This window comes from Hippopotamus amphibius, chromosome 5 (genome assembly GCF_030028045.1).
Source record: "Hippopotamus amphibius kiboko isolate mHipAmp2 chromosome 5, mHipAmp2.hap2, whole genome shotgun sequence".
Taxonomy (NCBI): domain Eukaryota; kingdom Metazoa; phylum Chordata; class Mammalia; order Artiodactyla; family Hippopotamidae; genus Hippopotamus; species Hippopotamus amphibius.
This window is the reverse complement of record NC_080190.1, coordinates 17,548,778-17,561,883: the sequence shown is the minus strand read 5'-3', so window position 1 is coordinate 17,561,883 and position 13,106 is coordinate 17,548,778. Positions and strand designations below refer to the sequence as shown.

Below are 13,106 nucleotides of genomic sequence, written 5' to 3'. Positions count from 1 at the left end.
AGAGGTTCTGGTTTGCCTTAGGTTGCAAAGCTGGTAATTGGCAGGGCCAGGATGAGCTGGGGCCAGTCACCTGACCTCTCATTGGGGTCTTGCTGCTTTGTCACAGGCCAGAGACACTGAAATGACACAGTTTTGGGCTACCTTCCTGTTCATACTATATCTACACATTTATTCAGCCCTTCAGTTGGAATTTGAATAAAAGGAACTAAAATGCTAAAGTAGCTTTTTATTTTTACTCCTGATTTCTTTACCCAGAGGTCCCAGCGGATAACACACTGATTGCCTCACAGTCTGCTTTGGTTTTGACTCAGAGAGTTGGAAAATTACCTTTATAATTGTTTGCTTCTACCGTTAGAATGTAAGTCCACAAAGGCAGACATTTGTCTGTTTTGTGGCTTCTAGACCTAAATCAGTGCTTGACACATAGTAGGAATTGAAGAATGTTTATTGTTTGATTTTTTTGTAATGTAACAGCAGTGGTACGTCAAAGCATACCTAAACTTGGCTAAAATCAGTGACCCTTTTGCCTAGTATCCGTAGATAATTTATCTAAATATTATCTTTCAGGAACTTGAAGATTAACTCTGATATTCAATTTTTTCCCAGGACTAATGGAATTGAATGGAAGCTGTTCTCAGTTAATAATAGAGCTACTGAAAAATTTCATGTTGAATCAGAATGTAATGCTTTCTGTAAAAGGAATTATCAAGAATGTCCACACGGTGTTGGTTGAGAAGTGCTCTGAGAATGGTACCATCAGTATAGCCAATAAGCTGGTGATGTGTGGTCTGGCGAAAAACATCGTGTCTGAAAAGCAAAGTGCTGTAAATAAAGGTATTTATTTCAAGTTTAATTAATGACAGGTGTAAGTGTAACCAAGCCCAGAGGTAATCAATTTAGTTGACCTGATCTTTCCTTGTTCTCTGTGGCCATGCTCCCTTTGTCGCCGTCCTCTATAAATCCAGCGGCAGGGTGCTGACTCATGTTGCCACGTCAGAGGAGCCGCCTGGAAGGCAGCAGACCTCCCAATCCAGATTTTCCTTAGATCAGGCTCAGCAGTGTTGCTGATAGAGTTGATGCTGAGAGCTTTAGGCATGTCAAGCACTTAGAGTTACTTCCAACTTCTTTTTGATCCTGATCAAAGTGAGAAGAACTCATATGTTTGAGAATGGATCTTACTAGTTATTTCATAAGATGATGCTTTGGCAGGCCTGCCCTCAACCCAAGAGAGATATCCCATGTGTGACAGGCAAAAGACCTGAAACCTTGAAGGTAAGGGCACTCATTTGGTAAAACACAGGAGTAGATAACAGTGAAGCCCACATGAAAAATTAATGGATTAATTCCTTTGTAGTTGGAAAGGACCTGCCCTGAGGGGCAGATCTGTGTATGTTCAGACTCCAGGTTTTGTTTTATTTTGTTTTGTTTTTCCTGTTATCTATAGTGTAAGTCATCTAATGGCTTTTTGCATTTGCTTTTAGAAAAGGTGAACAGGATGAATTGCTGCTGCAGTGAGTTACAGAAACAAGTGGGTACAATTTCCTTTAAGTGAAGTTATATTCCCAACATTTTTTAGGAATGAAATGACAGTATTTCTTTCTCACCCTCAGGTTGAAAAACATGAACAGATTCTTCTCTTCCTCTTAAACAATCCAACCAATCAAAATAAATTTATTGAAATGAAAAAATTGTTAAAAAGTTAAGTAAGTTAAATTTGATGTTTTTGCACTTCCGTAACTCCCAACAGGACATCTCCAGTCATGTTGTCATGGCAGAGCTAATGGGGTTAAACTCATTTTGAGGCTGTACTTTATTCTGTGGTCTAACAGTCTGAGGTCTGGCTGTAATGTTTCTGCTGTCTTCCTAGGTTTTGTTTGGTAACTTCCCTTCGACACTGCTCGTGGGATTGAGTCCAGGGCAGTCCAGGTTGCAGCCTCCTTTCCTTACTGTTGTTTGACATAGAGGAATCTTGTGATGATATGTGCAGGGACTTGTAAAACTTGTCATGAGGTCAAGCTTAGCCTGAAATTCTTTGTGTATAAAGTGAAATTAACTTTCCCTTGTATGCACTTATATGAAAACGTTCAGCGCTTTTTGTCAAGAGGGTCTAAGAGGCCAAGAACAGAAAATGGGATGCACTGATAGTGTATATATTTCATCTCAAAACATAACATATGCTTCCTTTTTGGCAGCAGTGACTCTAGTGGTTAAAGATGACATGGGTGGGTTTTGAATAGTGGTTCCCCTGCTTTTTCACTCCATGGGATCCTTTGTTCGAAGATGGCCCTCAGACATTGTTTTGTGATCAGTAGCCAATTAGACGTCTGATCAAAATGAAATTGTCCTTCTTGCCACTTCGAGTTGATAGAATTCTAGCTAAAAGCAGAGGATCTTTGACTCACTCAGTATGTGCACTCTTGTTGACTAACATACAGTTTATACCTGACTGTCTGCAAGTAGCTCCCAAGGTCTGCCTGCTCTCTGGGACTTGGGAGGTGTAGCAACTCGAAAGGAGGTACCTACTAGGATCAAACCTATTCTCCAAGTGATAATGGACAATTGTTTTGTTTCTGTTTCTAAGAAAGTATGGCTAACTTCTAAGCTAAATGTCATTCATGCAAGATCAACAGTTTTGATTCTCATGATTTAGTTTCAGATGATTTCTTTTACTTCACAAGTTTTGGATTATTTTTAATAAATGCTGACTTGCAATTTCAGCTTTCAGCACTTTCTGATACTTTAAGTTTTAATACTGACTGCTGATTTGTGTACTGTACTTGAGTTTAAAATCTTAAATTTAGTGATAATTTAAATTTCATAGATGGAGGAGCATGTAATGACATGAACTTCAGGAATTTAGTCCTAGTGCCAGGTCATCATATTTCTAATCAAGTTGATGAACTTGTATGTGCTTTTATCTTTATATCTGTGCAGTAAGCTTTTTTCCCCATGGGAATATTGAGTGTGCTTGGGTACACAACTTCAGATGAAACCTGTATTTTCTGTTGTTTCTAAATAGACTGAGGACATTACTTAAAAAACAACCGCTTGTTTTAAAGCATAGCGGTTGAACTGGCTTTTCCCCTACTGCAGGAATACATACATATTTTGTCTACATTTCATTACAGTGTAATACCCTATATTTGAGTGGTGCATTATTTAAAAAGCACTTTTACAACTACTCACATATTTAATCTTCACAAATTCCAGAAGATTAAAAGAAGGTATGCCTCATTTTATAGATGAGGAGGTGAAGGCTCAAGGAGGTTAAATGGCTGCCCAAAACCACACACACAGAAACTGGAAAGCAGATCTTTTGACTCAAAGCTGAGTTCTCTGCACTGCCCTTTGCTGCTTACCTGTAACTGTGCTACAGTGTCATTTTAGATTAGATCATTTTAGAAACTAAGGGGTTATATTACTAGAAAAAATTACACACGTGGTTCCTTAAGTATATTTCCTTCATTGTGGTGAAAATATAGTTGGATAATTTTTTAAATTATTCTTCCTAGAGACAAAAAAATGTGCATAGTTTCAGTGTTTCATCATCTCCGGAGAAATTTGTTTTACTTTGTTAGTAATTTAATTGTGAAATTGCTAAACTAGGAGTGATGTGGTGATGAGACCGTAAAGCTCTCTGTAATCTGTTACTGAAAAGTGATAAGTATTTCAGCATACAAGTTAATATAAAATATTCTTTTATATTTGGGGGAGAGCAAACAGCTATATTTTATATCTGTGAAGGGGAGTACAAACAGCTGTATTGAACATAAAGCACTGTTACTGTGGTGGTGAATTTTTTTAACTGGCAGATCTGACTTAAATGTGTAATTTCAGTTAAAAGTGAATATTTGGACTGCTTGTACTTAAGATAGAAATTGAGAACCATAGTGACTGAGTTTTTATATAAGGCATAATGATAGTTGATTTTTCTCTTGCAGAAACAGTCTTTCTTGGAGATGAACACTTATTGAGAAAGGAAACAGCGAAGGCTAGACTTAGGAGACAAAGTACAGCATCTTGTGTTTTTGTTTCTTGGAAACTTTTTCCTTAGTGACCTTTTATGCCTTCATTTTTGTTTGCTTACCACTCTTCTATCTAGGTTGGGTAGTCTTACTTTTTTCCTTCTAAGTTCTTCCTCCCAAGTAAGTCTTGAATAAAAGATTCATACGAAGTGCATGGGATTATCGGGATGGGATACATGGGGCTCTCTAGTGTACATACAACTTTTTGTTACTTAAAGGTACTGAAGAAAATATGAAAAAATATTGATCCAAAAAATACTGGATGAATCTAGTTGGTAGACACATGAGTTTTATTTTTTGGACTTTTCTGTATGTTTGATATATTTTGTAATAAAATACACCCTGCTCTCCCTGTTACAATCTGTCTCTTGCACGTAATAAATGTTCTTTGCTTTGTTGTTGCTTGGATCTCTGCCTTCTTTTCCTGTCCACTCTGAGATCATCAGCTTCCTTCTCTCCATCCTGATTCGGATCACGTTTCCTTCAGCCTTCAGGCACAGTCTGCCCTTGGGCTCTCACCCACTTGAACTGGGGAAGACACTTTCTCTTCCTGTTCCTGCCATCTTTCCAAATTGTAGCCACTTAGATTTTTAGTGTAGATAGAATTTACATTTTGTGAAGCACAAATACAGTTAACAATTTAAGTTAAAACACTAAGAGTTATATATTTTTCTTGATGCACGTGAAGTCATCTTAAACTCTAAGTGACATATGCAGAATTATGGGCTAGCTGACTTTCCTGCCAGTCTGTATGTTTCTATTTGGGGATTTTTTCATGATTTAAGTATCAGACTGTGACAGCCTAAGAAGATGTTGTCATCAACTCAAAGAAGAAACTTGACTTTTTTTTTTTGGCCTTTACTGGTAATGTGTCAGCTAGATTAAATGGGGTTTTTCCTCATGTAAAAAGCTATTCAAATATTGATGTGCTTCTATTAGATAAAAATTTAAGCTGCCCAATAAAATCCTGTTACTTCACAGCCAGGTTTCCCTTGTGTTCTTATTGCCAGCAGCATTTTGCTAATTTCCTTTTCTTATTGGCACATGCTAGGAGCACTGGACATTTAGTTTGTTCATACTCTGTTCAATTCCAGTCACAATGAAAATGCACATAAAAACTATGGAATCACAGAATTATCCTTTTTATTAAGGAGAATTAGGGAAGCAAGTCATGGAACACAAAAACAGTCTAAGTCAAAGTGCATCAAATTCCAAGGTTTTATCATATGGTACATACTGGAAATTTGAATAGAGACAATTTAAATGAAGTTTAATATTATTTGGTGGTTGATCCATTTGCCTTGTTCGCACACATTCGTAATCTATAATGCTGGTCTCACAGATAGGTTAAGTGTCTCCTGTGTTAATTCCGCATATTCTCATACTGGACCACCAGGTCTTATTTTTGATCTTTCACATTAATTCACATATGTATTGAGCTCCAGCTGTGTGTGTGACACTGAGGTAAGTGACTATTGTTCAGTAGGGCCACGTATGGCCCTTCACACCTGCCCATCCCAGTTTTGGGGTTCCCTCAAAATACCTAGTTCAGTCATAGGTAAGTACTTACAGCTGAGACCATGTAGTCAAATAGTTTATTCCTTGGCAGAGGCCATGCAAATATTGAGACAAAGCAGATGCGTTTTGCAAGGGAAGAGATTCTTAACCATGGACTAAGCAGTGAACAGGGGTGGTAGGGGAGTGGGGGTAGAGGACATACTTGATAGACTTCTTCTTTGGGTAAAATGTTCTTTGCTGGAGCCACTGTAAGTGTAAACGTTTCAAAATCGTGAGCGAGAGTGACGGACAGTCTGAACTCGAGCTGTCTTGCTCCAGGAAACCTGAGGATCCTTCTCAGCAGGGTCCTGAACTGCCAGATCCTAGGGGAGGAATAAGGTCACTGTGAGGCCCACCACTGAGGCTGGCAGCCCAGACCAACAAAACAATAACTGCTGGGCTCATCACCGATATGACTCTGCCTGGATTTGGCAAATCGAGCTCTTCTGGGCTTAGCCCAAGAGTGACACCTGGGCTATTCACCAGTGCAGGTGGTTATGTAGCCAGACGTGCATCCAAGCAGTGCTAACTCGTTAAACACAGAAGATTCTCAGGGGTGCTTTTTGTTTGTTTTTCCAGATAAAAGGAATTGGAGGGCAGCCTGTGGTTCCAAATGTGCAGTTAGGAGTTGTAGGATGGTCTTGCTTGCTGGAATTAAAGGGAGGTTCAGATACGGTAAGGCTTTACCCGTTTGCACGGGTTGAGAGTCGTGGAAGGCTCAACCCAGAGAACTGCGAACACTTTTTCTATGCTTGGACGTTGTTCAAGTTACTGTTTAGACACTGCGGTCTAACTTCCCTAGGAGGGTTCTTAAATCTTGACAGTAGCTTTCAGATAACCTGAAATTGGTTTCATTTAAGGCTTTAGCTGCCCAGCCTCAGCCATTTTCCTTGCTTTCCTTTTACCTTGAGACCCCGAGGTGAGGCCGTGTTTAAAGCCTTGTCGTGATAACCTTTTGATGATCAGGTGCCCACCTCCTGCTATATGAGCCTTCCAGGAAATGAGATGGAGTGTGAGGTTGATTGTAAGTCAGGCAGAGTCTACTGCCTCCAAGTGTGCACCCAGATTCCTCTCAAAATGCTTTCACTGAATACTTACGTTAAGGCATGCACATATATGTGAAAACTAAAGTCAAAAATTGGAAGTATTGACAGTTTGAAGTAGAGTGCTTGTGTGGTTTTGGGTGTTGATTGAATGACTAAATGCTACCCAAGCCTCTGTAGACATTCCATGCTTACTGATGTAGCCAGAAAACATCACATTTCCTAGAAGCAAATCTGGTAAAACCTCGTGCAGTGTTTTTCTCACTGTTTTAAGAAGTTGAGATGCTTTAACCCTTAGAACAATTGGTGCCTGCTCCAAACCTAAGGGTCTTTAGCTTCAAGATGGCAATATTTCTATTCCTTATGTCCCCCTGCCTTGCCTTTGTTCTTCCTAGCTGCTATTAGCTCCACAGTTTTTGCTCTGGCTTAATTTGTTGCCTGTGGAGTACTTGAGAACCAGGCCCTTTGCTTCCTCTGGGATGGTTTGTTTGCCATTTAATGTGCATCATTTTCTGTTCTTTTATTTTTTGCCAGGAGGGTTCTGGTTAGTGGCTGCTCTGTGGGTTCTGGGAAATCTGCAACTTTTGTGGCTCTATTATGAATCCTCCTCTGGGTTTTTTAATATGTGCTTCACCTTGCTTCATCATTTGGGTAGTGGAGGCAAAGAATTTGAATTGGGCTTCCATAGGTTTGGGAACCACTGTACCCATCGACTTTTAAAGTCCAGGAAACTGGACAGTCAAAAATTAAGCATCTTATCTGTGTCAAAAAGCCAGTAGGGAGGATAGCTGGATGGGGAATTCCAAACCTCATCTCCAAAGCAGTGGGCATTCGACTACACTGGGTGTCTTCCTCTGCACGTTGCTGAGATCCAGTCTCCCTTTATCTCTTCATGGAATTCAAAGTTGTCTTTATGCCTTGTGTGTTTATAACTGAGACATGCTGTACAGAGCAATTCATGAATTAATCCACATTTTAAAAGGGCACTTACTATGTAGAGTTATTGGGCATTGGGGCCACAAAGATGAATACGGCAAGTCCTTGGAAGCAAGGGGCTCACAAGTCCTTTGGTATGAAGGTCCTTCATGGTGATTATTTTTTAAATTTCCACAAATCTTCACGGGGGTGGGGGTGGGGTTGCTGTGGATGACAAAAGTAGTTGCCCAGCTTCTCTCTGTATTAAAAGCCTCTACCCCTGCTAGTCAACCACTCAGCACCCTCTGTAGCCAGGGCCACCTGCTTTTCCACCTCCCCATACACATACCTGGTAGAAAGGCACAGGTGATTAAACTTTGACGTGAGGGAGCTTGAAGCAAATGATAATTATTACCGAAAGTAGGGGTCCAGCTACTTGCCATTCTAAAGCCAATAAAGAGGCGAGGTTGGTGGAAAGGAGAGTTGGCTGTATTTTGGAGGCTGGCAACCTGTGGGGAGGGCAGCCTCCTGTCCAAAGGCCAACTCCCCCCACCCTTCCGCCCCCCCACTCCCCTGTCCCCCCCACTGACAATCAGTGGGCAAGAGCTTTTGTAGGTTAAGGGAGGGGGCTACGTGCAGAAACAATACGGTCAGCTCTGACAAGTCATCTTGAAATTGGTCATGCGGTGGTCTGATCAGTGTCATCTTGATTGTTTTAAGTACAGTTAATTTTTCAGTTCTAGGGTCAGTTCCCATCTCTTCTGAGGCCAGTTCTCAGAATTGTGGCAAATTATGCCATGGCTATAGTCTTGTCATCACGTAGTAACTTCTTCCACCTGGTGGGGGTTTTAGTATCTATAAGACAGTTTAAAGGATATGGCTCAGAATATTATCTATAGTCCTTGAAGAGGAACTAAAAGTCCTTGACTATGCTTAATGACTAAACTATTATTATTTAGCTTTGTTGGACTGTTTTCCTTTGTTTCTGCATTTTCTCACTTCTCTGATTAAACTTATTATTTGGCTAAAGTGGTTTCACAGACAAAAAGCAGACTGAGGACATGGGGGTCAAGGACCATAGGGTCCTTCTCCATTTCAATATCTCCACCAGTATTTATAGTTTCAGACTTTTTACTTCTTAATCAGGGAATGAAAATGTGAAATACCCCCAACTACAGGTGTAAAACTGTCAGGATCATCCATAATTGAAATGTCGCTTCTCTAAGGTAAACCTGCTTAGGCAAAGGTGTGCTGGTAACGGTAACCAATCAGAACAGGTGGAAGAGAGGTCTGTCAGCTGTGAAATTCCCACTTTGTCCAGGACTTGGTCTGCTCTTCTCAAACCCCTGCTCTGCCTAGAGCGGCACAGGCAACTTGACACTTGTGGCTATTGAACACGTAAAATACGGCTCGTCCAAAAGGAAATGTGCTGTAAATATGAAATACAGCAGAATTTCAAAGACTTAGCTTCAAATATCTCACCTTGAATACATGTTGAGATATTTGGGATCTACTGGGCTATTAAGTTCACCTGTTCCTTTTCACTTTAATGTGACTACTAGAGCATTTAAAATACCTGTGTGGCTTGCACTGCATTCTGTGGGACAGTGCCCGTCTGGAGGGAGAGACCGTGCTCCCCCACTGGGCATGAGCACCTGTGTTCCCCTGCCCATGCATTACTTAACGCCGCTCTGGTGGATGGTTTTTACATTTGGGTGCTCAGTAAATATTTTTGGGAGGAATGAAAGGAGGTGAAAAAATGAGGCCTCTTTTTCCCCTTTTCAGTGAAGTTTGCAACATAGACATTACTATGGGCCAGTTTCACTGGAAGCTGTCAATATTGGGAGGGCTGGAAACCAACTAAGAACCACAGAGGGAAAGGCAACATTTTTAGAATTTTTTGAAAAGGAAAGGTATAAAAACAAAATTGTTAATTAGTCTATCAGATTGACATTTATAAGAATAATGGGGGAGGGGGTCGGAAAAGAGGACACAGGTCAGTTTTCCTGGAGGGCAACTTGATAACACACATCGAAAGCCTTAAATTGTATATACACCTTATAGCCTAGAACTTGATCTTCTTGCAGTTTACTCCAAGACAGTAACTGGGCAAAAGCAGGAATATCTCATGGTTAAAGTTAAAAGCTACTAGTGGACTGATTAAGCACACTAGAACGTTAAAAGTGGCTAAAAGCCACAGATAGATGTTCAAAAAGGGACATAGAAAAGCTGGGTATGCTACACTACACATGGAATGAGCCAGCAATGAACGTTTACATGAGTAGAATGATGCTGGAGGAAGAAGCACCACAATGTTAACAGCGGTTGTCTCTGGGTGGTGCAACGGGTGTGGTTTGCTTATCAGTATTTTTTTTTTTTTTTGGTAATGAGCGCACGTTATTCAATGACTCTTTTTTGATGAAATATTAAAATTATAGATTATGTGATAATAGCCGTTTTTTTGCTTTTGGGTTTATTTATTTATTTATTTTTTTGGAGTGCTTGCTATGCTCAAGGCATTGTACCAGCCGCTGAGCTATTTTTGCTTTGTGGTGTCTGATTTTAAAAAATCAAGGCACCTGCTAGACTTAATCGAGGATAGTGGCGAAAAGACCCGCCAATTACCGCCCAACTGCAGTAACAGGACAGACAGGTAAACAAAGGGCAGTTGCCATGACAAATAGAAAAGATGCCAAAGTCAACATTTTCGCGATGGTCGGAGCAATAAATCCTGCGGAGTCGGCGGATGGCACAGCGCTCCCTGCTGCAGCGCTCGGAGGCTGGGAGACGTGAGCAGAAGTAAGTACCTTTGTTTATTCGCCCACCTTGGCCGACGCGCCGTTTAAAGACGCGAGGGGCGCTGCGGGCCGGGTTCCCAGAAGCGCAGGCCACCGCCCTTGGGACCAAAAGCTGGGTGGGCCGGCGCCGCGCTCGCCGCCTGCCCCTGTGAGCGGCACAGCTGTCCCACGTGGCTCCCACCCGCGCGCGCCTCTCTCCGCGCTCGCCGGGCGGGTCCAGCTCGAGCGGTCCCCGCGCGCCCGGGCGTCGACAGCGGCCTCGGAGGGGCGTCGCTTCCTTTCCCGCGCTCGCAGGGGAGGGGGGCGCCCCAGCCCGGAGGGCCGAGGCCGTGCGACCCCGCGTGGACGCGGCGTCGGCGCGGCGGGTTTTGTCGGGCATTGTCTGCCCGCCATCTGAGCGCGGCCACGGGGCCCGGGCGCCTCTCTGGGAAGTCGGCGTCCCAGGCTGCGCGCACCTGGCGCGCGCCTCCTCCGGGCTCCCCGCCGTCGGCTCCGGGCGAGCCGGCGGGGTTCTTGGGAGCCAGAGCCTGGCGGCCCGGGAGCGGCCCCTCTCATGGGTCCCCAGCACCGGAGCGCCGAGCGGAGGGGCGCGGACCCCAGGTAAGGGGATGGATGGGGGCTCCGTGAGTGTGGGTGGAGGAGGGAACTGCATAATACACCTGCCAGGCTTGGCGAGGTCGTGGAGCCCCTAAGCTGGCTTGCCTTTTCAATAAAGGCTTTGGGGACAAGCCCAAGCCCCCCCCCCCCCCCCCCATTTTACAGAACAGATGCAGGTGTTAAGGTCACTCCCCCGTGGTTTTCCCAAGCAGCCCGGTGCCCCCAGCGGGGTCTCTGCAAGCAGAACCTGAGAGGGGCCTGCTGCTCTGAGAGACTCACCCTTGGCCTTTGTGAAGGCCAAGGGATTTATCCTCCATGGTGATTTCGCCTGCGGAGACACCTCCCCGCTTCTCCCCCCCAAAACCCCACTCTGGCCAGCTGGCCCAGCCCTGCTTTCTGCAGTTCTCCAGTTCAGGGCCCGGCTCTTGCCCACCTTCTGGAATGGGAAAAGGGAGGATCTCAGAATTGCACCTTAGAAACTTGCCATGGGGCATGGATTTCAAAACAAGGTGGACCCCCAGGCAGAAGGGAAGGGAGGAGGGCACCTTGCTACCCTTTCATTGTCGCGTCAGTGGCCGTCCGCTGAGAGAGGTCTTTCCATGGGGACGCTGTGCAGTGTGTTTGGTGTCTTGGAACTGAGTAATTAGAACCTGTGCAATTTTCGAATTATGTGGTCTGTTAATATAAAAACAAAACCCCTAGAACCTCTAAGTGCTTTATAAATTGAGGTCTAAAAATTCAAGGTCTGTTTCGCTTCCACTGTAACGTTATATTAAGAAATGTGCAGTTTTTGACAAAAGAGGCGGAAAAAAGAAGGAAACAGAAAACTAAGTACCGCTATAGCTGGCAAAGGCCATGGGAGTTAATTTGTCAGTGCTGCTGGCTTTCAGTAGCGTGCACATTTCTCCTCCTGTGGCTGATGGGGTACAAAGCTCTCCTAGATAATTCTTTGCATGGGATACGGCCCTTACACTTCTTGATAGAAATCCAGTTCTGAACTATCTCTTGATGTATAAGAATTTCCCAGACAAGGTACCCTGGCAAATCTCGGCTGGCCATGGAAATTCCTTCCTTCCTTCATCATACCTGTCTCTTCAAAAACCATCAGTGACATTTTTCTTTAAATCTGGTTTTTGGTCTATCATCCAGAGCTTAGTGTAGCTATTTCCCCTCCCCCTCGATAGGCTCAGGTTCTTGGAATGAATTATAGTCAGATGCCCATGTTTTTACAGATGAGGAGACTGAGACCCAGAAAGGGTGGAAGACTGCCTGAGGGAGAATGGGAGAGCCTGCCAGAAACCCTGACACCTGGGTTTTTAATGAGCTTCTTGAGCAGCCCAGTCACTAATTGGCAAGTGATGACATTGAGGATAAACTGCTGGTGAAAATGTAAAAGCCTTTTGTTAAGAATGTGCCCACCAGGTGCACATCTTATGGAGCATTTTCACTGCATCCCCAACACCTGGGAGGGTACTGGGCACAGGGCAGATGCTTACTAGTTTTTACTGAATAAGTTAAATTTCATATAATTATATCAGTGGAGGGGTCAGCAACACTATGAGGTGTTTTAGAACAGTGGTCCCCACACTTTGGTACTTCACCGTTCAGTAAAAAAAAAAAAAAAAAACAAAAACTTTTAAGAGGACTGTAACAGAATTGCTAATTTTTAATTTTATCCCTGGATATTTTTAAAAAATAGGACAAGTCCCTCCCATCATCTACAAGGCTATTGAAGGTCTCCTGGGGACCCTGCACAAGGGAGGGTCTATCGCGTGCTACACCCTTGCTTCAGCATCTCCCCAAGCCAGCAACCTGGGACAGCTGAATACGCTTGAAGGCCCTTCTTTTAGTTCACGCTTTCATCTTCTAAACAGCTCCAGCCTGGTTACTTTTCCTCTTCCACCCACAAAACTACCTGCCGGGTTTCCCTGAATGTGATTATAATCCTCCATCCCCCACTTCCTTTCCTGATCCTGGGTCCCTTCTCTTAACTGTATTTCCCTGGTCTCCATTTAGGCACCTTTGCCCAGAAGACTTTTGCACTGTAGTCTCATGTGATCCTGGCCAAACCTTTCCAGGTAAATAGGACATGTAATGTCACCCCCCATTTTTGAAAGAAGAAAACTGAGTGACTAAAATGAAGAAATTTACCTGAGAGGTTGGTGCTCGGG

General features: G+C 43.3%; 2 protein-coding genes across 11 annotated transcripts in view; both read left to right on the top strand.

Annotated features, from left to right (window-relative positions):
• TDRD1 (tudor domain containing 1) overlaps window positions 1-4,976 on the top strand; it is a 53,681-nt gene extending 48,705 nt beyond the window's left edge. For 4 of the 5 annotated variants that reach the window (XM_057737476.1, XM_057737479.1, XM_057737475.1 and 1 more), the window contains 3 exons: window positions 607-834; window positions 1,482-1,528; window positions 1,611-2,239. In XM_057737476.1, the coding sequence (XP_057593459.1) occupies window positions 607-834; window positions 1,482-1,528; window positions 1,611-1,703 (368 nt within the window). In that variant the 3' untranslated portion in view covers window positions 1,704-2,239. Of the gene's footprint in view, window positions 1-606; window positions 835-1,481; window positions 1,529-1,610; window positions 2,240-3,941 lie in introns of those variants that run through there. The other variant, XM_057737477.1, reaches the window with a different exon arrangement.
• Window positions 4,977-10,048: 5,072 nt separating this feature from the next.
• VWA2 (von Willebrand factor A domain containing 2) overlaps window positions 10,049-13,106 on the top strand; it is a 55,516-nt gene continuing 52,458 nt past the window's right edge. For 2 of the 6 annotated variants that reach the window (XM_057735211.1, XM_057735212.1), the window contains exon 1: window positions 10,459-10,938. In XM_057735211.1, the coding sequence (XP_057591194.1) occupies window positions 10,892-10,938 (47 nt within the window). In that variant the 5' untranslated portion in view covers window positions 10,459-10,891. Of the gene's footprint in view, window positions 10,340-10,458; window positions 10,939-13,106 lie in introns of those variants that run through there. The other 4 variants (XM_057735210.1, XM_057735222.1, XM_057735223.1 and 1 more) reach the window with 4 other exon arrangements.